Source organism: Salvelinus namaycush, chromosome 12 (genome assembly GCF_016432855.1).
Source record: "Salvelinus namaycush isolate Seneca chromosome 12, SaNama_1.0, whole genome shotgun sequence".
NCBI classification, from domain to species: Eukaryota; Metazoa; Chordata; class Actinopteri; order Salmoniformes; family Salmonidae; genus Salvelinus; species Salvelinus namaycush.
The window spans coordinates 14,167,578-14,191,732 of NC_052318.1; the positions used below are offsets into that span (position 1 = coordinate 14,167,578).

Here is a 24,155-nt window from a genome sequence, read left to right on the forward strand (position 1 = left end):
CGAATTTAGGCCGCTCAAATCAGCTCTGACTTCTGTCAGTGTTCTGGAAGGAATTGGAGCTGGAGTGCAATGTGTGAGGTGGTGCCAAGGTGCGCCTGATTTACCTTTGACCTGAACTGAGTGTGAAGTAACCTCCTTCACTTCGTACAGTTCAGTCCACCTGGGTTCCAGCCACTTTCTCTTGTGGACTTTAACCCTCACCCAGTCACCATTTTACATTCAGCGGTGCCGGATCTCCCGTCAGCTCCCCCTCTCGGACCTTGTGAATCTGTTTGGAGAGAGCTGCAGAAAGTTCCGTCAGTTTTTTCACATATTTACATCAAGAGCGGGCATATGACCTCCCTCTCTTGGTGGACCAGGCATGACTCTTCCAGCCATTATCTCATGAGGAGAGAGATGGGTGCCTGCCCCTGGAGAGGCTCTCATGGCCATCAAAGCCAGAGGCAGGGCTTCAACCCATGTCAACTTCGAACCTGCACATACCTTGGCTATCTTAGCCTTCAAAGTTTGATTGGCGCGTTACACGAGACCCTGAGATCGGATTTGTCGTGGGACACCATACCTAGGTATGAGTTCCGTTTGTAGCCACCTAATGACTGACTTAGCATCTTCCCCTGCCGTTGGTACTGCCCCAACCCATGATCTTTTGTCTAAAAATTCATTACACTTAAGCTTGGGCACAGTGGATGTAGTCATTGTGTTATTCAATGTCGGGTATCTATGGTTTATAGTTCTACATCATGTCTGGTTTTTTATATGGGTGTGCTCGTCGTGTTTCCTCAATTGCCCACATTCCTATCTTTAGCTCAGCCTCTGCTCTCTCTCTGTGTTTAGTTCCTTCCTTCTTAAATAAGTGAGACTTATTCTTTTCCACCTCTCTTTCTATTCCTTCCTTTACTGCCTCCTCTAGCTCTTTCTCCATAGTGGTGAGTTGCCCTTTTGACGGGGCACCTCCACTAAGGTAACCTGCCTGTGTCCATTTCAGCTTGACTCCCTCCCACACCTTTTTATTGTTTTATACTGTTCTTTACCCCCTGCCCTGTCTTGTATTTTTTGGTCTAGGTATTCATTGAACTTTAGTTTTGGGGCATTAGCGGCAGCCATGGTAAATTTCAGGATCAGGTTTGACTATCTTAGTGCACTTAGCCCGTCACTGGCCGAGGCCAGCAATGTATTCTCGGCGCTGACACCGACTTATCTCTGGTGCCCCACACTCGTACACAAAGAATTATTTACAGCAGTTATTACTGTTAATCAGTTTTTCGAGTTATTATATATCTTCCCAAAAGGTATCAGAATCGCCCTTCTGGAACAATATATTAACAAACTCAAGCGCTCCTAAAATAATTATCAATTCAATTTTAGGAATTATTTTGCAAAAGTTATTATCGTTTTTCAGTTTTTCGAGTTGTTATATATTTTCCCAGAAGGTATCAGAATCGCCCTTCTGGAACAATATATCAACAAACTCAAGCGCTTCTAAAATAATTATCAATTCAATTTTAGGAATTATTTTGCAATAGTTATTATCGTTTTTCAGTTTTTTCGAGTTGTTATATATTTTCCCAGAAGGTATCAGAATCGCCCTTCTGGAACAATATATCAACAAACTCAAGCGCTTCTAAAATAATTATCAATTCAATTTTAGGAATTATTTTGCAAAAGTTATTATCGTTTTTCAGTTTTTCGAGTTGTTATATATTTTCCCAGAAGGTATCAGAATCGCCCTTCTGGAACAATATATTAACAAACTCAAGCGCTCCTAAAATAATTATCAATTCAATTTTAGGAATTATGGAAATACCAACATCACAATAGAGGAAAAATACAAGTCAGTTTTCAGCTCGGCGGCTGTACCACGGGCCAAAAGAAAACTCAGCAGTCCTCCCAAAAGTTATCAACTAGTGAGTCTCGTGAAAAGGCCAATCTTACACAACATTCAAATTAACATTTCCACATTTGTATTTTTATTACGTAACAACATTAACACATTGATCGCAGGTTAAGTTCTTCACAGTGCATCTAGTTAAGTGCCAAGTCAACCATTGCCCGCTATCTGAACTTGTATTTTTATTTTTATTTTGTTGATTCCCCCTAGGTAACTTCCAAGTGTTTTAACCAATCAAATGTTGTTAAGTCTGGGGAACCTTTTCTAGACTTAGATTCTCACGGAATTCTCACTTAACCCGACTATCTGAATCTTTTTATCAAGTCACTAGATCCTTCTCTTGTGGATCAAATAAAAGGGTCCTTCTCTTGTGAACCAAAACCTCTGTAACTAGACTCCTCACTAGAGAGTCACAATTCAACAGAAAATAAAAGGGTCCTTCTCTTGTGAACCAAAACCTATGTAACTAGACTCCTCACTAGAGAGTCACAATTCAACAGAAAATAAAAGGGTCCTTCTCTTGTGGACCACTGTAACTAGACTCCTCTCTAGAGAGTCACATTTCAACAGTAAAATTTCAGGTTTTCAGGTATCTTTACATGTTTGCCTTTTAAGTCTTAAATAGGCGTTATTATAAATTTAACAGTAACCCATACTCACTCAGTACTTCTGATCTTTAATTTGGATTTTCCTAATATACAATATGCAGATATTTGATTTAACAGGTTCTGCCTACCTTTGTATTGACGGCCGTCTAGATCAGTTTCCTGAGGCGAGCTGGATTCCCGGCTGCTCCTGCGTACTGGTCACCCGTCCTTTCTGATCCGTCTCTCACTTGTCTCCCTTCTCTATCAACTTTTTATGGACCGAATTCAGAGAAGAAAACCATCCTCTGCTACCAATTTGTTGATATCACAAGTTTACTGGAGAACTGAGACGAAGTAGAGACTCTGGACAGGGTGGATATTCGTATAATAAAAAGCAGTTTATTCAGAGGTAAAGATATCTGAAATAGCGTGCACGGACTCGTTCATCAAGCTCGAATGGAACTATCAGAAAGAAGCCCCGAAAAACATTTTGTGCAGACATTATATTTGATAAATAAAGTAGGTTGAGTCTGGTAGATCTGGTCTTCTGGTTGGTCCTGATGAGTTGGGCGAGGTCCCCTTCAGGCTAGTATCACTGTCCCATTGGCTCTGAGTAGAGTTCTTTGTCTTCAGAAATGTTCAGCTAAAACAGGAGATTAGGTGTGTGCGTAGATGTTCCTATTTTGACATATCTGTGTGTCTCTGTAAAATGTTCAGCTAAAACAGGAGATTTTGTGTGTGCGTAGATGTTCTTGTTTTATCAGTGTTTATGAAAGGTTTGCCTCAGCCCTCTGTCCTTGGGTGTGTGTGTGTCTCAGTATCTCGTGCAATGCAGACCCAAGCACCCTTTTGATCAAGGCCTTTCCTGTTTTAATCAGTGTTTATGAAAGGTTTGTGCCAGCCCTCTGTCCTTGAGTGTGTGTGGGTCTCAGTATCTGCTTATGAGTTTGTGAGAAACCCTGTTTTGAAAGAAGTTAGTTATAACAACGTAATAGCAATATGCTTGTGTTATTTTAAATGGTATTTATTACATTTGCATGTTCGAAACACAATACCTGCCGCAATAGTGACATATGAAGTTAGTCAGGATCACAATACCTAGGGTTATGTCATGGGCATCATGTGTGCCCTCTGTTACTAATGCCGCGTTCAAAATAACTAAGAACTCGGGGAAAATACGAGTTCAAATCATGATGTCCGTGATCTTCAGGTCGGAGCTCTAGAAAGAGGCAGGAGTTCCCGAGTTGGAATACCGTTCAAATACATTTTTCCCAGTCGGAGCTCGTTTTTCCCCGAGTTCCCAGTTGTTTTGAACGCGGCATAAACATACTAGTCATCATACGAATGTCTACTCGCTATGTCTGATTAACTGTTCCATAACCTGTCTGAATTTAACATGAAAAGAGTAAGCGGACCAGATGTTGGATGCAAGTGCCTAGTATCGCTATTAGCGACTCTGTTGTTGACACGCCGATGGTGTCCAGGAGAGACAGCATCTGCACACCCGAACTAGTGTCTAGGAAGACAGCTTGGCTTTAGCAGGGTCCAGGGTGTCCTCTATCCTGAATCGGGCCAGATGAAGCAGTTCATTGAAGTTCAGTTGATGAACTGAATACAAAACGTAAAATGCAAAAGCATGCCCAAAAGAAAAGTATTCAAACAAACATAAGACAGCCCCCCCAGGCAGAGGCAACGAGTCCACATCTCTCACTGATTGCTTGCCTATCACTCACACCTATGCGCAATCATCACTTAGAACCTAACCCAGTTGCTGCTGGACTCTAGGGATAGGATTTAGAATGTAGCCTTGGCACGAACTCCTTTCCTAACACCTCAAAAAGTAAAATAAATTATTTTCAATCTATTGCTAAAGAATAAGAACCAAAGATAATTAAATTATGCTAATCAACACTACAAAACGAGTAACATGGGATTCATTTATCAGTTTTTTTTTTATTGCGGAGAACATTTTCAAAATGCTTGCATACACCTGAATACTGAGTAAAATGTCACCTAACTGGATGTTGGACAGCAGTGCGGTGGAATTGGATGATCCAGGTTAATATACCCTAAGCATGCCGAAAAAGAAAAATCCAGATTGCTCTTGATGGCTATGCTATTTTGACCAGATTGTCAGAGAAAGTGAATTGACCTGCGGTAAATTCGTTTTTCTGTTTTTAATCTTCTAGTGCAAAGCTGAGGGGGTAGGCCTATACTACAATTGAAGTGAGATCTTAGTAGCACTTCCCTTCCTCCTCTAAGTGAGATCTACTCAAGATTTTCTACGGGTGTTTTCACACTTGGTCGCCCCCTTCCAGGCAATTTTTGTGAACTCGTGCAGTTTGCTTAATTTGTGCATTGTGAACACTCCAAAAGGATCTCAGATGAAGAGAATCAAACAGACCATCAAGAGCTGATCAAAGTTCTGTTCGCTTGAATTCCACAGCCCAGTTCACTTTTTTAGGGCAATGTGAACACAGCCTGCCCCGGAGCTGGTTAGTTCTAAAGGATTCGTTGCCATTTAAAAATGTACCTGGCTCAAAGATGAGCCACTTTCATGGTACCACTTCTCTGTAGCTCTAAGTGGGTGTAGCAAAGCATCAGGGGCCGTATTCATAAAGCATCTCAGAGTAGGAGGGGTGATCTAGGATCAGTTTTGCCTTAGATAATGATTAAGATTACATAGGCCAGGGAGGACCTGATCGATATCAGCACTGCTCCTTTGTGAATACAGGCCCAGCTTAGTCTGCATTAAGCGTGACCGCATTACAAATCCACGTGTTTCCCATGAAATTAGGTGAAACAAAAAATATTACAAATGGTTAAATAATGCATTTAAATATTTATATTATGCTGAAACAAAGGCAAAGTGAGAAGTTTCTCTTCCAGGTTATGCTTCTTAATGAACTGGCATTTACAGACACATTTCTGTTCCTTTACAGTGCTTTCATTACTGACAAATATGAAAATTACCAATTAAAGAGTTCTCTCCCCCCTCCCATTATAACACAATCAAGCAGGTACTCACTTTGCTACCATTTTGTATAGTATTTAATGTGTCTGTGTATATAGTGATTTGCCTAAGTAGGCCTACATTGCTTTTCAACAGAAATATCACTAAAGTATTTGCATAATTTACCAATTTGAAAAACAATCACAGATATTAACCTGGTAATTACTATAAGTGTTAATTAAATGCACTGTCAAAACTAAAGTGCTACCGACGTCGGTGTTCCCACGCAAGAGCTGCCACCTTTCATGGAGCATGCCAAAAGAGGTGCGAAACATCAGGCTGCTCCAAAAAAAAAAAGCACAATACTTTTTTCAAGAGAAGGGTTGTGTCTAAAATGGCACCCTATTTCCTATGTAGTGCAGTACTTTTGACCAGAACCCTATGGGCCCTGGTCAAAAGTGGTTTACTTTATAGGGAACAGGTGACTAAACCAAGAGCTGGTGGAGCGCTACTACAGCAAATAAAGTCCACGACAAACCCCACATTATCAGTATGTGCAGTATTCTGCACACTGCACTTTGACATACCATCTGCTTCGCATTTAATATTTAATAAGATCAACAAAAAAAACATCCAAGTGGGAATGTGAATATGTTCTCTATGTTGAAGTAGTGACATTACGAGGAAACTGATTCAGGGTCAGTTTCACAGTCCAGAGTTTGACGCTCCTCCCTGGCTGGGGCCCTCCTGTTTGACCAGGCAGTGGTCCGTCACCCCCTGAGAGGACAGCTCGGACAGCACATTTTCCAGATAGTTGGGGTCCGGGTAGCCGTGGCCTGACACGTTGGACATCATCTCAGTCTTGTGGTGGATCTCATTCCACACCACCGTGTCGGGCTCGCCCGTGGTGCTAGACGTGCCCACTGTGAAGATGAGGCGCCGCGTCCACGCTACCTTCAGCAGCTCAAGCACCTGACATGAAATAAAAATGAAATTAGAGATGACATGCGCCACACATTTATGATGTTTTGGATCTTCCTGAGATCAAATCCATGGAAAGGTCCGTTGGGGAAAGGATGTTTGGCATACCTTTGAAGTCTGTATGCAAAACGATTGAGAAATTGATTGAACTGGGACATTTTGGCATCACCCTGGCCTTATTTAAGACACTACAATTACATAGATGCTACAAAGCCAGTCTTGGTGTCATTTGAAACCTTAACACTTGCTCTGAAATATGAGTAGTGTTTAGATTAAGAATAGATAATTAAAAATAAATGTCAAAAGTACCCCTATTGATTGTACATTTTTACAAATTTAATGAGAACTAAAAGATGTACAACTAGAAAATATTGTAATTTGACAATCTCCATAGATATCCAACAGCGAACTAACTTTGCCAAGGTCACACAACCGTCTGAAGCTATTTGGCAAAAGTGCGAGTTAGCAAATGAAGGTGATTAGGCCTATGTACATTTTACACATCCCTAGAATATGACTTGGTGAAATGGTGCTGCTAGCAATAGACAACAGAATACAGACAGAGGAATTTATACAAAGTGAGGATATATTATACCCCCCAAAAATTGTCAACATATTACTAAGACATTCAGTTATAAAATAAAGAACTTTCCTTTAAGTTAGTCTGTATTTTCTATATGTTACAGTAGAGGTATGTGCATTTGATTTCACATTGACAGTGAGAGATCAGATATAGAAATTGATTTACTTTGAAAATATATTGGGATGCATTATCAATATACCCAGCATAACATTTACCTCACTGTACAGTAAATAAGCATTCAATAAATTAGTCAACAGAACAATTTGGAGTAGCAGATTTGGTTGCAATGAGTAGCAAATCAAATGAATATGGTAATGAGGAATTGGCACACTACATCAAAGAAGACATGTCATTATTAAATCTCAGCATTTTTACTGAAACTGCATAATCAGACTTCCCAGACTATTTTTTATCACATACAAGGATTGCGTAAGCAGAGCACAGTCAGGGGCTATGTTCATTAGAGACCAAATTAAAGAAAGTGGCCTGAAACAGAGGAACTACGTGGTCTTAAGAAACACTTATTTTTGCATTTGATTCTGTTTGCAGAGAGTCTGTCCATTCTGCTATAGAGGCTGTGTTAGCTGCTTACCTTTCTGCCCTTGTCGTTGTCTGGGAGGAAGCAGAAGCGAGGGAAGCCTCTACAGGTGTATGGCTGCCCCGGGTTAGGGTGCTCTGGACCCTGGAGAGAGAAATAAAATTGAGTAATTTATCCAGAGCGATTTACAGTCAATGTGCATGCAGTAGCCCCGGGGAGAAGAGAGAAGCACGAGATTAGAACATTGAGTGATGTTCTAGTTTTCCCTGTTAACATCATTTCCCTTTACCGTGGCAATCGTGATCGAATCAACGCAATAGCCACTTTAAATGCAACATACCGAAACAAAACGAACTACACAAGAGATTCTGTTGTAGGCAGAACGCATTGGAGTAGGATTCGATTGCCCACAACTCAGCTCATACTCTACAACCAGTGCGGCATAACCAATAAGATCTGCAGTAGGCCTATATGCAGAAAGACCATTGGCATATATGGATCTGTGCCATTTACTTTGAACTGGACTGTTTAAACAGCTGTGGTCGTGAGTATATGCACTTGTTTTGAGATCAAAGCAAGAGCTGCATGTAGCCACGTATGCACATTTTGTTCATATCCTTTGCTAGTTAGTTATTAGCCCAGTTATAGCTAAATTTGTAGTCAGCAATAGGGGAGTGATTGCTTCCAACAAGAGTACAAAGCATGTACATTTCTGGACATATTGGAAAAGGGAGTCCGGTAAAGAGCTTTTTTTGTCATAAAGGGGTAGTGTTGTATTTTGAGACCGGCTTGAATAAGCTAAGTAGCCAATAGGCAGGGGGTAGCATAATGTCTCATTCGCTGTAATAAGTGGTATGGGAATAATAATGCATTTTATTTTATAAAGTGTTTTCTTGCGTCAAACACCATAACATTTTCAGTCACCTCCTTGTCTGAAAGACAAGTGGATAAACAGGTTAATGTCAATCCCGGCATATTTTTTTTCTAAAGTCCTATGGAATATAGGACTACATTGAACACCACACATTGGCTGCTACTGTAGGCTCAAGGATAGAGCAGCTATTTACATGTTAACATGTTACGGGGTGCATTTTCTCCATTGTTTTTGATGGTAGGCCACTCTGGCAGGCCTACATTATGATCTAAAAGCCTACTTGGCCACTGTTAAAACTAACTTAAAGTGGGTGCAGCCTCAGTGTTCACAGTAAACACGCGCTGGAAGTTGCACCGAATTTTCAAAGTTCAAGTTTGCGGTCAGCAGACCTGAAATTTGCTCAGTGCCGGAAAAAAATTGAGAACATTGCTTACAGGAGCAATTAGGGTTAAGTGCCGTGCTCAAGGGCACAGCGACATTTTTCACCTAGTCTGCTGGGGTATTCCAACCAGCGGCCTTTCGGTTACTGGCCCAATGATCTTAACCAGTAGGCTTGGTGACGGGGAAGATAGATGAGAATACTGACATGAGGGGAAGGCGCATGTCCAATCCCGCATCTGTATCTCTTGGCCAATCTGAATGGTATGGTTTCAGTCAGAAAGAATCTTAGGATAGTGGCAAGCCTCGTTTTTGTTACTGCATCGATGGAGCAAAAGCCTGCATGCACACTTGCCCGGAGTAAGATATGCTCACCCCAGACTCAGTGTGTTAATGAGTGAGTGGTGTGTGTGTGTGTGTGTCTACCTGTATCCCAGGGGGGATGCTGTAAATTATCTGGATAGTTCCACAGTCTGGGTGGCCGGGGAGGGACTGTGCGATACTATAGATCTCCATCTTGCCCTTGGGCTGGGTCCCCGTCTTCTCCCCATAGATTGTCTTGCATGACGGGCACTGGAGGCTGCCATCCTGGAAGGGGATAGTCAGAAACGCAGATGTTCTTTAAAAATAACCCATGTTAGTGACTGCTTACACTCAAATGATAAGGTACACCAATCTAGTACCAGGTCTGAACAACCATTTCCTCCAGAACAGCCTGAATTCATCGGGGCATGGACTACTAGATATGGCGTTCAAACGTTTCACAATTTGTATCAAGGGCCCTAACATGTGCCAGGAAAACATGGCTCATAGCATTACACCACCAGCCTGTACCGTTGACACTAAGCAGGATGGGGCCCATGAACTCTTGTTGCTTACTCCAAATCCTGACTGCCATCAGCATGACGGAACAGGAACCGGGATTCATCGGTACAGGCAATGTTTTTCCACTGCTCAGTAGTCCAGTGTTGGTGATCACATGTCCACTGGAGCCGCTTCTTGTTTTTAGCTGGTAGGAGTGCAACCCGGTGTGGTCGTTTACTGTAATAGCCCATCCGTGACAAGGACCAACGAGTTGTGCGTTCCGAGATGCCGTTCTGCACACTACTTAGTTGCCTGTTTGTGGACTGCCTGTTAGTTCGCATGATTCTTGCCATTCTCCTTCAACCCCTCTCCTCAACGAGCTGTTTTCACCCACAGGACTTCCGCTGACGGGATGTTTGTTTGTCTCACCATTCTTGGTAAACCCTAGACACCGTCGTGCGTGAAAATCCAAGGAGGCCGGCCGTTTCTGAGATACTGGAACCAGCACACCTGACACCAACGATCATTCCATGATCAAAGTCGCTTAGGTCACTTGTTTTGCCCATTCTAACATTCAACCAAACAGTAACTGAATGCCTCGATGCCTGTCTGCTTTATGTAGCAAGCCACAGCCACGTGACTCACTGTCTGTAGGAGTTCACCATCTTCTTGAACATTCCAACTGGCCAATGAGTGTATAAGAATATCACCATAAACTAAAATGTTAGCCTGATTTCACCATATGTAATAGTGTTTATGATATGTTGTGGGTAACAATTAACTTTTAGCCTGCAGTTATAATGCTTCATTACTGTAACTATTCAGTCTTTGTTTAAAAATTTAAATAGTCGTTGCTATAAATGAGAATGTGTTCAGTCAACTTACCTGGTAAAATAAATAAAAAGCAAGTGCATGCCTTTATCGTTCCTTAAGTCATATTTTACTTAATGTCTATTTAGGACAATATGTGGGCTCATGTCATCCAAGCAAGCCATTGCATTACAATTGAAAGTCATTATTAGGATCTCTGTGGCGCCCACCTTGGTTCCATTGTTGTACATGGCAAGCATGCAGAGCATGTGCAAGGTGTGTCCACACTTGGTGAACTTTCCCACAGCGCCGGGTGGGATGGATTGTGCTCCCTCGGACGCCACGGCGTAATCCGACGGACACGACAGCCGGTCCATACAGATGATGCAGTCCTAAAACCACAGAGACATTATATTAAGGTGTGAAAGTAGATTTAATTTCTTCCCGTTACACGGAGGTCTGTACGCACACTTGCACGGGCATTACATTTATGGTCCTAAAAGTAAAAGATTTGCCATTTAAGAGTTAGATTTAAATGTGGCATAAACAACCAGTCATGTTGTCATCAGTTTGTCAAACAAATCACTTCAAAAGACTCCTGTAGGCTACCTGTGCACGTTCATCCACTCAAATAACTCAAGCATCCAAACATTGCACTGTGCAACCGCCATTTGATAAATGGAAAGAGACATTGTTATAAAACATCAAAAAGTGTAGGCCTAATTACATTCAGCGATTGTCATTAGGCCTTCACTTGTAGCCTTAATTGATTGATGCCTCCACTGCTGTCCCTGCTCGCCTCAGTCAGTCATTGCTGCCTTGGCAAAAAATTCTGTGTTCTCAACAAGCCACACCGCATTTTGGAGTCCATAAGCACATGGTAGTAATACATGAGGGTGTAATAGCATCTTAGTTCATTTTCCACTATTTCATTTGCCGAGAATCTGTACCAGACCATACCTACTGTCACCCCAGGTTATGCTGTACATGTAATTACATGATAACAAGAATGACAGGATCTGTATATGATATTATATCATGAGTCTATAAATTGAGGTTGGGATTACTTGGTGTTATGGATGGAGTATTGTTTATTTCTATGCAAAACCGCAGTTGTCTTGTTCAAACTACTTTAGAAATAACCTGTGTTCATTTTAGAGCAATCATATTTCTTCCAACTTGCATATTGCACTTTCTCTGCAAAATAAATGTTTAGTATAAAAAAATAATTATAAAAAAAAAAAAAAAAAAAAAAATCACCTGTGTCATATGAATGAATCATCTTCACAAAATGGTTTCAAAACATCTGAGATGACCTATACCTGCTTTTGTTTGCATATAGTTTATTTCATGCCTACCGTGATTCAGTGTACCAGAACGAGGAAACATGACTGATTCTCCTGCAAGAGCCCTTCTTCCGTGAGTGTTGAGTAAAGAGGGCGGGGAGAAGTTTTCCTAGGTACAGATCTAATGGAAACCTAACCTTAACCATTAGTTGGGAAAATGCTAAAATGACCAAAGATAAGCATCTAGGGGCAACTTCACCCCACACCAATAGAAAGAGGCGAGGGAGGAGGGGGTCTTTGACATTGAAATGCGTACCTCGTCTTGAGCAGAGGCCACTTCCTCCATGTAGCGGTGAATGACATCCTCTGGTTTCTGTGCTGGGGCTGAGGGAACAGCGGACAATGAACAGAGTTGGAGACACCCACCAGACAAAAACCACACTCAGGCCCTCAATTTACAGACAGGACATACGACAACACAGGAGGGATTCTAATAAGAAATTAAATAGAAAATGTGGTCTTTAGTATTGCTTTTTTAAACCATTTCAGTGGAAACTAGTGGTGGCTTAGTTGTTTTGCAGTTTGCTATTAAACACATTATGTTCACCCCCCCAAAAATTGCGATTTTATAGCATATAGTTCATCCTAAAACATTTTAACTGACAATTTCACTTTGTTGTATTTTATATTACTGCAGAAATAACCGACTCATCCTGCAGATGTAGCCTACACACTTCACTGCAGCTCAAACTTTAGGCCGGCTTCGTTGGCAAATCTGTACCATACAAAAGCACTGCTCGAAGATGTAACATGAGTCGACAGATTGAGGCACACAGTATTAATGCATGACAGTTGTGGATGAACGGGAGAGAAAAGGGTTAGAGATTGACACTTATCCACCAATGTACCAAAAGCACCCTCTTCCTTCGTTAGGGGCTCATGTGTCCCAAATGCCACCCTATTCACAACATAGGGCTCTGTTCAAAATGTGTGCACTATGGGGAATAGGGTGCCATTTGGGATGAAGCTTCATTGTTAGATGATTTGTGAGTATCAGTCTGTTCTGAAACAGCTACAGGGTGTCAGCAACTCAGCGTTGAGTTTAGGGGTTCTGTTTTGAGCTGCAACCTTTGTAACCAAATAGCAAGATTAGGGCCTAGTTCACACCCGTTTGTTAGCTAATGAACACTGTCGACTGCCAAGCAACATCACAACACTGATTTGTGGATAGGATAGAAATGATTGAGTCACAGATTGGCAAATGATTCTTACAGAGAAAGTGAGCATTGGAATGCGATAGAAGAGAGCATACGTAAAAGGAAGCTATACAAGCCTGCAGAAAATCTAAACACTGCCTTTGATGCCATTCAGGTTAAGAACACAATATTTGATTTTAAAAGGATAAGTTTGATATTTTTACAATTTATTGATAGATTGTTCCTTAACCTGAAAGTAGTGTGAAAATGTAAATCGATGGTTCAGGACCAATTTTAGCCACCGCTAGCTGAAAGTCAATGGGAGTGATAGGGACACAGTGCAATGTCCATGTTTTTAGGCAAATCACCTTTAAGTCAAACCCAGTAGAATTCAGTTTCCCCCCACCACTCCCATTGATTCTAAGAATTGTGTATTGAATAGTGAGATCCTAACTGAGTGAGAATAGGAATTACTGGCTCGGATGTCTCCAAGGTTTCACAAGGCAGGCATTCGTTTTTAACCACATGGCACATACAAAATATCAACATACATAACAAGCCAAGTATTCCGACTTATGGATTTGGGATGACAACAATGGAAAGCATTGGATGTGACGAAGCGCTGGATGCAAGCCAATAGGGAGTTGGTGGGGGAAGGTGGCGTAGCTACCTGTCCTGTGCTGCCTCTTTGCCCTCCTAACCGAGCTGCTGCTGTGAGTTTTGGAGCCTGCGGGCCTGCTGGTGCTGCTGGGGGGAGGAGGAGCGGAGGAGGGGTGCGGGAGGGGGGCACTCGTGAAGCACACACCGAGTCCCACTGCTGACATCAAAATGGAGGCCATGCCTGGAGTGAGAGGCCCCGGGGAGACATGCAGAGGGGGTGGGGTCAGTCAGGGGGAGGAGAAACCAAACAGATGAGACATGGTGGATAAAGCAGTGAGTGACTAAAAAGGGGGGGACTTACTCATGGACAAGAGGGCATTATATTTGGTAGGCGCTTCTAGCCCCATCCTGCTTGGTATGGCTAGATAACGTCGGATTCAGGAATAAAAAGTCATCAGGATTTAGGGTTTGTACAGTAAAGAAAATGTGTTGGACTAATAAAAATGTGGGATGATATGATAAAGTGCATTTATTGCAGTTCGATTTCCTTATAAAAAGCGCTATTGTTCGGTTCTGCCTCAATACTACATGGTATTGTGTAATTTTAAAAATATATATATTTTAGTCATTTCATGAAAATGTAAAAAGATCAAAATAAAAAAGGCCAAAGGAAAATCTTCAGAAACTGTCAAATTAACTTCACATTAGCCCTCCACAAAACATTTCAGCACAAATGTGTTCGTCACAGATCATGGTTCATCACAACCCTTTGAACAGTCACTAACAAAAGAAGCTGAAATGCTGTCAGTATCCATTGCTAGCCTATCTGCTGGCTCAACGGCATAGTCCTCTCAAAAAAGGTTTTAGTGTAAAAAGCTAAACTGCTAGCTAAGAGATTCTGAACATTCCTAAATAACCAGCAAACAAATAAAAAAAACAGTTTGGATGAAACGAAAATAAACTAGGCTACAAATGAAAATAGTGATCTGGGCCTCCTGAGTGGCGCAGGGGTCTAAGGCACTGCATCACAGTGCTTGAGGCGTCACTACAGACCCGGGTTCGATCCCGGGCAGTATCACAACAGGCAGTGATCAGGAGTCCCATAGGGCGGCGCACAATTGTCCCAGCGTCGTCCGGGTTAGCGGAGGGTTTGGCTGGGGGGGGGGCTTTACATGGCTCATCGCGCCATAGCGACTCGTGGCGGGCCGGGCGCCTGCAGGCTGACCTAGGTCGTCAGGTGAACTGTGTTTCCTCCAACACATTGCTGCGGCTGGCTTCCGGGTTAGGCGAGCACGTGTTAAGAAGCAGTTTGGCATGACTCAAACATCACCTCCCAAGCCCGTAGGGGAGTTGCAGCGATAAGACAATATCAAAATTGGGGAGAAGGGGGTAAAATACAAAATAAAAATAAAGTAAGCCCTTTTCACTAAGCCCCCAAAACCCTGAGACTACATTGGAAAACAAATGTCATCGTGGGCTGGGCAAACGACCAGAGTAAAACAGGGCCTGGTCTGTGGAGATGATGTACAGCGATAGGCCAGCTGTCCAGAGAGACACAAATTACTTTCTCACCACCGACAGGAGCTATGGTCACTGCCATGAAATCACAAAAAAAGTTCTGTATCGCTGCTTTAATGACTGATAAACAAAAGGTGTGCCTCTAAAATCTGTCAGGTCTATGAGATAAGCTTACTAAACCACGGTTGCTGAACAGTGCAGTCGAATGTGTAGACCATTTCTGGTGTATCAGCTGTCTTTGTTAAGACTTTAGCTTGCCATAGGCCACACATTTGGCTGAAACAATGTATGCTTGTTACTAATATTACTTACTAATATTGATTTTAGAATTGTTCTATTTTTGTCAAGTTTTGCTGCCGAACAGACTGACGCTCAGAAGATAAATTGTCAGTGTAGAAACGCAATACTCTTTACTGTTACTTTCAAACCAAGGTGTAAATTCATGGAGCAGACAGTTCTGCCATCACAACCATGAAAAACAATGCTTGATCCAAACCACTAGAGTTCACATTGATGGCAACTGAAAATATTACAGGTAGTACCACCATGGTGGACGTTTGGATCAATTGCTTGGGACTGATTTACCTGCAAGGGCTGAGCTCACACTGGTGGATCCATTCCGTTGCAGAGGGATGGCGGGGACACTGCAGCAGAGGAAACAGGAAAACCGACATTAATGAATCCGTACACCATTGCTTCTGCAATCAAGTGAGAAACATATGTGGTCGGTTCTCTCAAAGTTTGAAAACACTCTAGATCAGGGGTCTCCAACCTTTTCTTACATGAGAGCTACTTAAAATATATACACTACCGTTCAAAAGTTTGGGGTCACTTAGAAATGTCCTTGTTTTTTTTTTTTACAGTTAACTAGTCCAACGCATTAACGACCTGCCTCTCTCGTTGCACTCCACAAGGAGACGGCTTACTGCATTCGCGTAACAGGCAAAGGTAAGTTGCTAGCTAGCATTAAACTTATCTTATAAAAAACAATCAATCATAATCACTAGTTAACTACACATGGTTGATGATATTACTAGATATTATCTAGCGTGTCCTGCGTTGCATATAATCTGACTGAGCATACAAGTATCTAAGTATCTGACTGAGCGGTGGTAGGCAGAAGCAGGCGCGTAAACATTCATTCAAACAGCACTTTCATGCGTTTTGCCAGCAGCTCTTCGTTGTGCGTCAAGCATTGCGCTGTTTATGACTTCAAGCCTATCAACTCCCGAGATGAGGCTGAAGGCTGAAGTGAAATGGCTAGCTAGTTAGCGCGCGCTAATAGCGTTTCAAACGTCACTCGCTCTGAGCCTTCTAGTAGTTGTTCCCCATGCTCTGCATGGGTAATGCTGCTGTTGTCGTTGTGTTGCTGGTTCGAGCGAGGAGAGGGACGGAAGCTATACTGTTACACTGGCAATACTAAAGTGCCTATAAGAACATCTAATAGTCAAAGGTTAATGAAATACAAATGGTATAGAGGGAAATAGTCCTATAATAACTACAACTTAAACTTCTTACCTGGCAATATCGAAGATGTTAAAAGGAACCACCAGCTTTCATATGTTCTGAGCAAGGAACTTAAACGTTAGCTTTTTTACATGGCACATATTGCACTTACTTTCTTCTCCAACACTTTGTTTATGCATTATTTAAACCAAATTGAACATTTTTCATTATTTACTTGAGGCTAAATTGATTTTATTGATGTATTATATTAAGTTAAAATAAGTGTTCATTCAGTATTGTTGTAATTGTCATTATTATTATACATTTATTTATTAAATCAGCCGATTAATCGGTATCGGCTTTTTTGGTCCTCTAATAATCTGTATTGGTATCGGCGTTGAAAAATCATAAAAATCGGTCGACCTCTAGTCAGGAGCATGTCTGTCTGACAGGACCTGGGTCCTCGTCGGGGGGCACAAATCAGCCAATCGTCCAGGTAATTGAGGATCAACAACCCTCAGGACATGAGAGGTGCAAGGACAGCATCCATGCAGTTTGTGAAAGTGTGGGGTGCCAAAGAGAGGCCGAAGGGAAGAACGATGAATTCGTAAGCCGTCCCTTCAAAAGCGAATCGGTGATACTGCCAATGAGCTGGGTAAACAGGAACATGGAAGTACGCATCCCTCAGGTCCAGCTTCACAAACCACTGGTTCCTGGACACGGACTGCAAAACACAGGCCGGGGACAGCATGTGGAAACCTCAGTACCTTCAATTACCCATTGAGGTTGTGGAGGTCCAGAATTGGTCGAAACCCTCTCTCTTTTTGGGACCACAAAATAAGTGGAGTAGAACCCACCTAGCCGTTCTGATGTCTCGATCCTGCGGATGGCACCCTTGTCCAGGAGTGAGTTCTTCAGTGGGTCGGCCACTGTGGTGACAAGAAAGCCCCTGAAGGATGGGGGCCGGCACCGGAATTGGAGTCGGTACCCCTTGAGCATTGTGGACAACACCTATGGGGACTCCACACACTCCTCCCACTTATCCCTGTGACACCAGGAGAAGTGGCAGAGGAATTGTCTGTCAGGAGTTGCCGGGGCCTACCTCTCCTCTGGCGCCCCGAGCGCCTGGGGCTCCCATGCACGTCCCTATGGCGGTGACGGTTGACAGGTTGTTTCTCCACCGCATGCTGTGCCCCTCCCCGCTGTCGTTCCTCAGCATGAAGCGATGGGGCAGGAGGGGGACCCCACCGTCGTTCAAGTGCAGGTGGTTGGCGACGATCCGTCTGCCTTGGACCCGGGCCTGAGGAGGTATGAACCGTCTCAGGGTCTCCCGGTCCGGTCCCTACGAACCTTATTGGTCTGCTCTAGAATGTCATTAACCCCTGGGCCAAACGTCAGCCCAGGGGTGCTGGGGAGAGTGGCAAATATGTTCTGGAGAGCAGCTGGCAGACGGGGATTGGGCCAGCCAGAGATGGTGCCGGGAGGTAACCACCTGCGCTATGGCCTGTCCATTGGAGCGGGCCACATCCCTCTGGAGCAGGGAAAGCAGGCGAGACGCCTCCATCACTTCCCGGAGAAGCTCCTCTTTGCCCCCCTTGCAGCAGGGGCCACAGAGTCTGCAGGTAAGCCAAGAGAGCACATGGACCCATATGTGTCTTTCAAGTCCGCATCAACGACTCAGGGGAGTCCCGGCTTCAGTCACGGGTTCCGCCCTATAATCTCCCAGTCAGGGAGGACCATGGCAGCGATCATGGTGTCCATGGTCGGGTACTCCCGGAGGCCGAGTGACTCTGCGCCCGGAACATAACTCCATGGTACAGTCTCTGCTTTGGAAGCACCCCCGGGCAGAGGCAAAGCTCTCCTGCAAGGCCTCACAGAACGCAGCAGAGTTGGGACAGATGGAGTCATCACTGTCCACCAGTTTGATGTCCAGTGCAGTGGCTACCTGAGTGAGTAGGCCCCTCATAGCTCTCTCTCTACCTACATGATCGCTGAGGGCGATGATGGCCAACTGCCAGCTTCTGATGGCCTGTCAGCCCCGCTCACAGTGGTGAACAGTGCCAGCATCGTCCCCCAGGAAAAGCTGATGACTGGCCAACAGGGAGCTGCTGTCTTCACCATCGAAGCTATCAAGCTGCCCAGGACTGGCAGCAGATGGGCTCTGCCTGTGGTGGCTCTGGCCACGCTTCCTGGGAGGAGTACTGGGCCCAGTAGAGGGACTAACAGCTAGCTGGGGCACAACTCCTGAGGGAGCTCATCCCCAGCCTGAGCCAGAGCCTGGTCGACCCACTCGTGCATGGCCTCCAATCGCACCAGGCGCAGGCGTTCTGAGAACACCACACAAAATAGGCATCCAGTAGTGCGCTCCACCGCCCTCTCCGCGTGGCTTAAACCCAGGCAATGCATACAAGAGTTATGTGGATCCCCAGGGGGATGCCACCATCAATCCTGTCACAAAGGGAAGCCATAAGCTCAGCCAAGCCAACAAGGCCACGGAGCAGGGGTCCGACACCCTGGGAGAGCTTATGTCGTGACCCACTTGGAGGAATAGGAACCCGGTGAGGGATAAATTAACCAGTACCTCTGCAAAAAACACTGAAGACCCGTGTGGGAAAAACAGACAGACAAAATAAATAAAAAACATTCACCAAGGTAACGGATTTGATTTATGCGTTTTATTTATTTTAATAAAAAATGTTTTACGCCAACTACAATATTACCTAGCCGGTTTAATATCCAAGCAGAAAACAAAACCATATGGAGTAACTCCGTTAAGGAACTCCAAAGTTAATGTCTCAACGTAGTGGAAGCCCACCACGATATTCTTACATTATGCAGGTGAAGAACAAGAAAAATAAACCCTGTAGGGTAATTAGCAGAGAGTCGGGGCATGTTAAAGCAATTCACAACATACATAACTTGCCGGCCGGCTTGTTCTGTGTAAGGAAAAAAACTGTTTGTGGCAGCAAGAGCCACCAATATATTAATAGATGCACAAGGAGTTCTAGTGTAACGCTAAAGAAACACAAGCACGACAAACCACGGGCGGAAGATACAGATCGACCGTGCACAGTGAGTGTGGCACTCAAGAGGTGCTGGCCATGTGGCCAGCTGCTCCAGGCTGCAAACAGCCAGTGAGTATACTTCCACGCAAAATATTACACCTACCAGTGACTTACCAAGCGATCTTCAGAAAGTTTGTACCTCAAACCATACGGACGTCCGCCGAGAAAATGAAAGAGAATGTGTGTCGCGGCCATGGGGTCTAACATATATATATATTAGTGGCGGACCCCAGCCGTGACACAGGTGTACACTGGAGTAAATCTGTAAATCCTCACCTCGGATGTTTCCCTCCGCCGCGGAGTGATACCAATATATTGGAGTGATCCAATATAGTGAAACATTACACACGCAGAGGGCCTACCGAAGTTACGCACATCCAGTGTCAGACGCTTTTCTGTGTGCTTTTTCGCCAAGTTGATAAGGCTTTGTTACAGTATGTTCATTTTTATGTTCAACATTGCTCCATGCTGCCATCTTTTTTCCACAAAATGTATTTTAGCGCTGTGTGGCATCAGGGCTGCATCGACGCTTTCAACAGAAAGTGCCAGGAAGGTATTCTTAAAAAAAATAAAAAATAAAAATGCAATATAACTGTCACAAGAATAACATACTAGTATGCAAACTTTCTTCCCTGTGCTTTGTTCTTCACAAGGAGTGACAAAGCTTAGGCCTACTACTATCAGGGACCGCATGGTAACACAACAATGGGAGGAAGTGTGTGAGATACACCAGTTGATGTAATGTGACCCTTATATCAGCTGGCTTACTGACCGAGCAGAAATTTGAAATTTGGGTCCCAAATCTGGTTTCCTATCCACTGCAAAACAATTCTGCATATCACCATAATTGGGCAAAATATCAGAATTGGACTGCCTATGTAAACGCAGCCTCAATGTCAGAGCCCCTAACAGTAGGCTATGTTTAATTAGTGCTCTTCAACAGATCGCTGCCCGCACACGCTCGCCCGTCCAGCATCACTACTCTGGACGGTTCTGACTTAGAATATGTGGACAACTACAAATACCTAGGTGTCTGGTTAGACTGTAAACTCTCCTTCCAGACTCCCATTAAGCATCTCCAATCCAAAATGAAATCTAGAATTGGCTTCCTATTTCACAACAAAGCATCCTTCACTCATGCTGCCAAACATACCCTCGTAAAACAGACTATCCTACCGATCCTTGACTTCGGCGATGTCATTTACAAAATAGCCTCCAATACCCTACTCAGCAAATTGGACTCAGTCTATCACAGTGCCATTTGTTTTGTCACCAAAGCCCCATATACTACCCACCACTGCGACCTGCATGCTATCGTTGGCTGGCCCTCGCTTCATATTCGTCGCCAAACCCACTGGCTCCAGGTCATCTATAAGTCTTTGCTAGGTAAAGCCCTGCCTATTCTCAGCTCACTGGTCACCACAGCAGCACCCACCCGTAGCACGCGCTCCAGCAGGTATATTTCACTGGTCATCCCCAAAGCCAATTCTTCCTTTGGCTGCCTTTCCTTCCAGTTCTCTGCTGCCAATGACTGGAACGAATTGCAAAAATCACTGAAGCTGGAGACTCATATCTCCCTCTCTAACTTTAAGCACCAGCTGTCAGAACAGCTCACAGATCTCTGCATCAGTACATAGCCCATCTGTAAATAGCCCATCCAAATCATTTGCACCCGCATCTCTACTTGCACATTCATCTTCTGCACATCAGTCCAGTGTTTAATTGCTCAATTGTAATTATTTAGCCACTATGGATATTTATTGCCTTCCCGCTCTATCTTACATCATTTGCACACAATGTATATAGACTTTTTTATTGTATTATTGACTGCATGTTTGTTTATTCCATGTGTAACTCTGTGTTGTTGTTTAGTCGCACTGCTGTGCTTTATCTTGGCCAGGTCGCAGTTGTAAATGAGAACTTGTTCTCAACTGGCCTACCTGGTTAAATAAAAATTACATGTAAAAAATCAACGCATAGTTAGTCAAGAGTGTAGTATAAATGGATAAGCTGCTAAATTAGACGACAATGACTATTCAAACAAAGCCAACCTACCTTAAGCCATTAGCACTGGTAGGGTAAGACAGTGGAGGTCCAGGGAACTGACTAGCGGAGGGTGTCAGGGGCCAGGGACCACCCCACGCCATGCCCCCCACAGAAAGAGGCCTCCTGGGGTAGGGCGAGTACACTGAGGTGGGGTGAGCTCCAGCCGCCCTGCTGGGGCCCTGGAAGCTGGGCCGGCTCAGCTGCCCAGAGGAGAAGGAGTGGCGTGAGCGGCTGGGCATGGGGCCAGTGCAGCTGTGGCTCAGACACTGGTGGCAGGAGCAGGCAGGGCCCGAGTGGATGACGGAGGCGCCAGACGCCAGTGGGTAGGGAAAGTTACCCTGCCGTCGGACCTGCCGCCTGAAGCCCGTGGCCTTGTTGACCTGGGCCAGCGCTGTGAGGTCCACTATGTAGTTATAGCCGTGTGAGGCCATATCCGCCGTGGCCTGCCGTGCCAGGTAGCTGTGTTCTAGTAGAATAGAAGTGCGAGTCTCGTATGGAGTCCATCCTCCTTCGTCATTTGCCCACTCCCAATATACTCCGCTACCCAAGCCTGAGGACTGGGCAAACAATTGACGGCGTACAGACCGCGTTTTCCCTGGAAAGATAACACAGTGAATTTATACTTAGAGATAATGGTGCCTAGCACAGAAAATGATGCAGTAGACGTCACATCAGTGAATGTCTAACTGTGTATTATAGTCTAGTACCTAGTGGTGTGCCTTCATAAATGTCAGCTAAGCATTATACTACACATCCTGTGCTATTGAGAAGACTTCCTGCTGTTTTTCTCCCTTTTCCTGGACAAGTTTGTATCACAGGCTGCAGGTGTCAATGGACATTTGAATTTGTCCAATCCGACCCACTTTCCAACCAAGAGACTTGGCTGTATCACTGCCTACTATCATGTCTGTCACGTTCGTTTTCGAGTTAGCCAGCTAGCCAACTAGTTACCCAAAGAAAACATTGACATCGCTGGAAAACAACAAGACTGTTCGCTATAGATGTTAGCAAGATAAGCAATGCTATTATCTTTGGTTTATGGAGGCTAACTACAACAGCTAGCTAACGTAAAATAACTAACGATGCGCTAGCTAGGGCACAACAAAGCTCGAAAGCTTCAGTTAATTTGTAAATGTAATAACTAGCTACTGTTAGCTAGCTACATCACACACACAGTGCAGTGTCAGTGGCTTAATTCCCTTACCTGTATCTTGGCGGAACTGGTTCAAGCTTGGTATGTCTATGAGATAAGGCGACAAGCTGGGATCTGATTGTCCTAGGCTGATGCTGGTGGAGCCAGGACCCCCACCTCTGTGTCCCCGCGGAGAGGAGAAGTATTGTTCGATATAGCCGCTCACCTGGCCGCTATATGGTCGCCAGAAGCCAAGATCATCCTGCCATTCCCATACAACGACCATGGGCTGAGATTGTCCAGATGCTACCAATGTCGGTGTAGAGATAGAGGGTCCATTTCTAGACCCATTTATCCCCACACAGGAGCTAGAGGCAGTGGCCATATCTTACAGCTAGTAGCGATACGTCAAATTCAGTAAACGACAGAAAAAGCTGATGCTAGCTAATTCGGCTAACGTAGCAAGCTAGGCTAAGAAGCTAAGTCAGATGGACAAAACACGTTTTAACACTTTGCCAAACTACAGGGCACCCTGCAGTTACCCTATCAATAAATTGTAGCGATCAAACCTAACTAAGTTAGCTAGCTAGCAAAACATCTTCAATTTACAAGATGTAGCTAAAGTTAGCTAGCTTGGATTATTAAAATGACCCATTTTTACAAGACTGATTCGAGGTCAGGCGGCAAACACTCAAGCAAATTGTTTAAAAGCATTTTGGCAAACCTTGCGAAGCAATAAATCTTTAGATGCGGAAATATATTGAGCTATGCTAGTTTACTAATCATTGCATTCCAACAAACTCAAACTGGCTAGCTACGCAAACCACAGATAAACCAAACAGTCGGAACAATCGTTGCTTGGCAAATAAGACATGCGCACATCATTATATTTTTAAAGCTCCAATGCAGCCGTTTTTATCTCAATATCAAATCATTTCTGGGTGACAATTAAGTACCTTACTGTGACTGTTTTCAATTAAAATGGTCAGAAATAAACAAAAATAGCAATTTCTCAAGCAACAATTTCGCTAGGAGTGGCGAGGGGAAAACTGACAACTTGCTGTCATTGGCAGAAAGGTTTGGAACTCTCTTTCTTATTGGTCTATTAACTAATTTACTGCCTGGGATGTCACTACACAGGCCAAAATTCCATCCCACCAAAACAGGCAGACATTTCATGTGGTCTTTTCAAACAGCGCTTAACACTAAAAGTGCATTATCATAATTTCACAGTATTATTTCAACCTCAGTGTGGAAATATATATAAAACAAATTATGTTTTTAACGGCACTGGAGTAGTCTTAATAACTCTGTTGTCCTTTCAAACCTCAATGATTATATACTTTTCATTTCTCCATGATACCATGACATTCTGAAGGAATGTCTAAACCTACTACAATAATACGAAAGTAGGTTTAAACATTCTATAGATTTTTTAAAAATACTTTCATTCAACGCACACAAAGTCAC

General features: G+C 43.7%; 1 protein-coding gene across 2 annotated transcripts; it reads right to left on the bottom strand.

Annotated features, from left to right (window-relative positions):
• Positions 1-4,408: 4,408 nt before the first annotated feature.
• On the bottom strand, positions 4,409-23,541 carry dtx2 (deltex 2, E3 ubiquitin ligase). 2 transcript variants are annotated; one of them, XM_039005211.1, is made up of 9 exons: positions 22,758-23,541; positions 21,563-22,148; positions 15,582-15,640; positions 13,549-13,719; positions 11,999-12,066; positions 10,627-10,788; positions 9,209-9,370; positions 7,585-7,674; positions 4,409-6,400 (listed from the first exon to the last, which is right to left on the bottom strand). In XM_039005211.1, the coding sequence occupies exons 1-9, from the start codon at positions 23,068-23,070 to the stop codon at positions 6,134-6,136; spliced, it is 1,878 nt and encodes a 625-aa protein (XP_038861139.1). In that variant the 5' UTR covers positions 23,071-23,541; the 3' UTR covers positions 4,409-6,133. The 2 variants fall into 2 exon arrangements, with proteins under 2 accessions (XP_038861139.1, XP_038861140.1); XM_039005212.1 differs by lacking the exon at positions 13,549-13,719.
• Positions 23,542-24,155: the final 614 nt, after the last annotated feature.

Coding starts and splice junctions, on each gene's coding strand:
- dtx2 (XM_039005211.1), bottom strand. CDS start 23,070: ATGGCCACTGCCTCTAGCTCCTGTGTGGGGATAAATGGGTCTAGAAAT. Junction 12,067..13,548: donor AAAGAGGCAGCACAGGACAG/GTAGCTACGCCA, acceptor CTGTTCCCTCAG/CCCCAGCACAGAAACCAGAG. Junction 6,401..7,584: donor ACAACGACAAGGGCAGAAAG/GTAAGCAGCTAA, acceptor ATTTCATGTCAG/GTGCTTGAGCTGCTGAAGGT.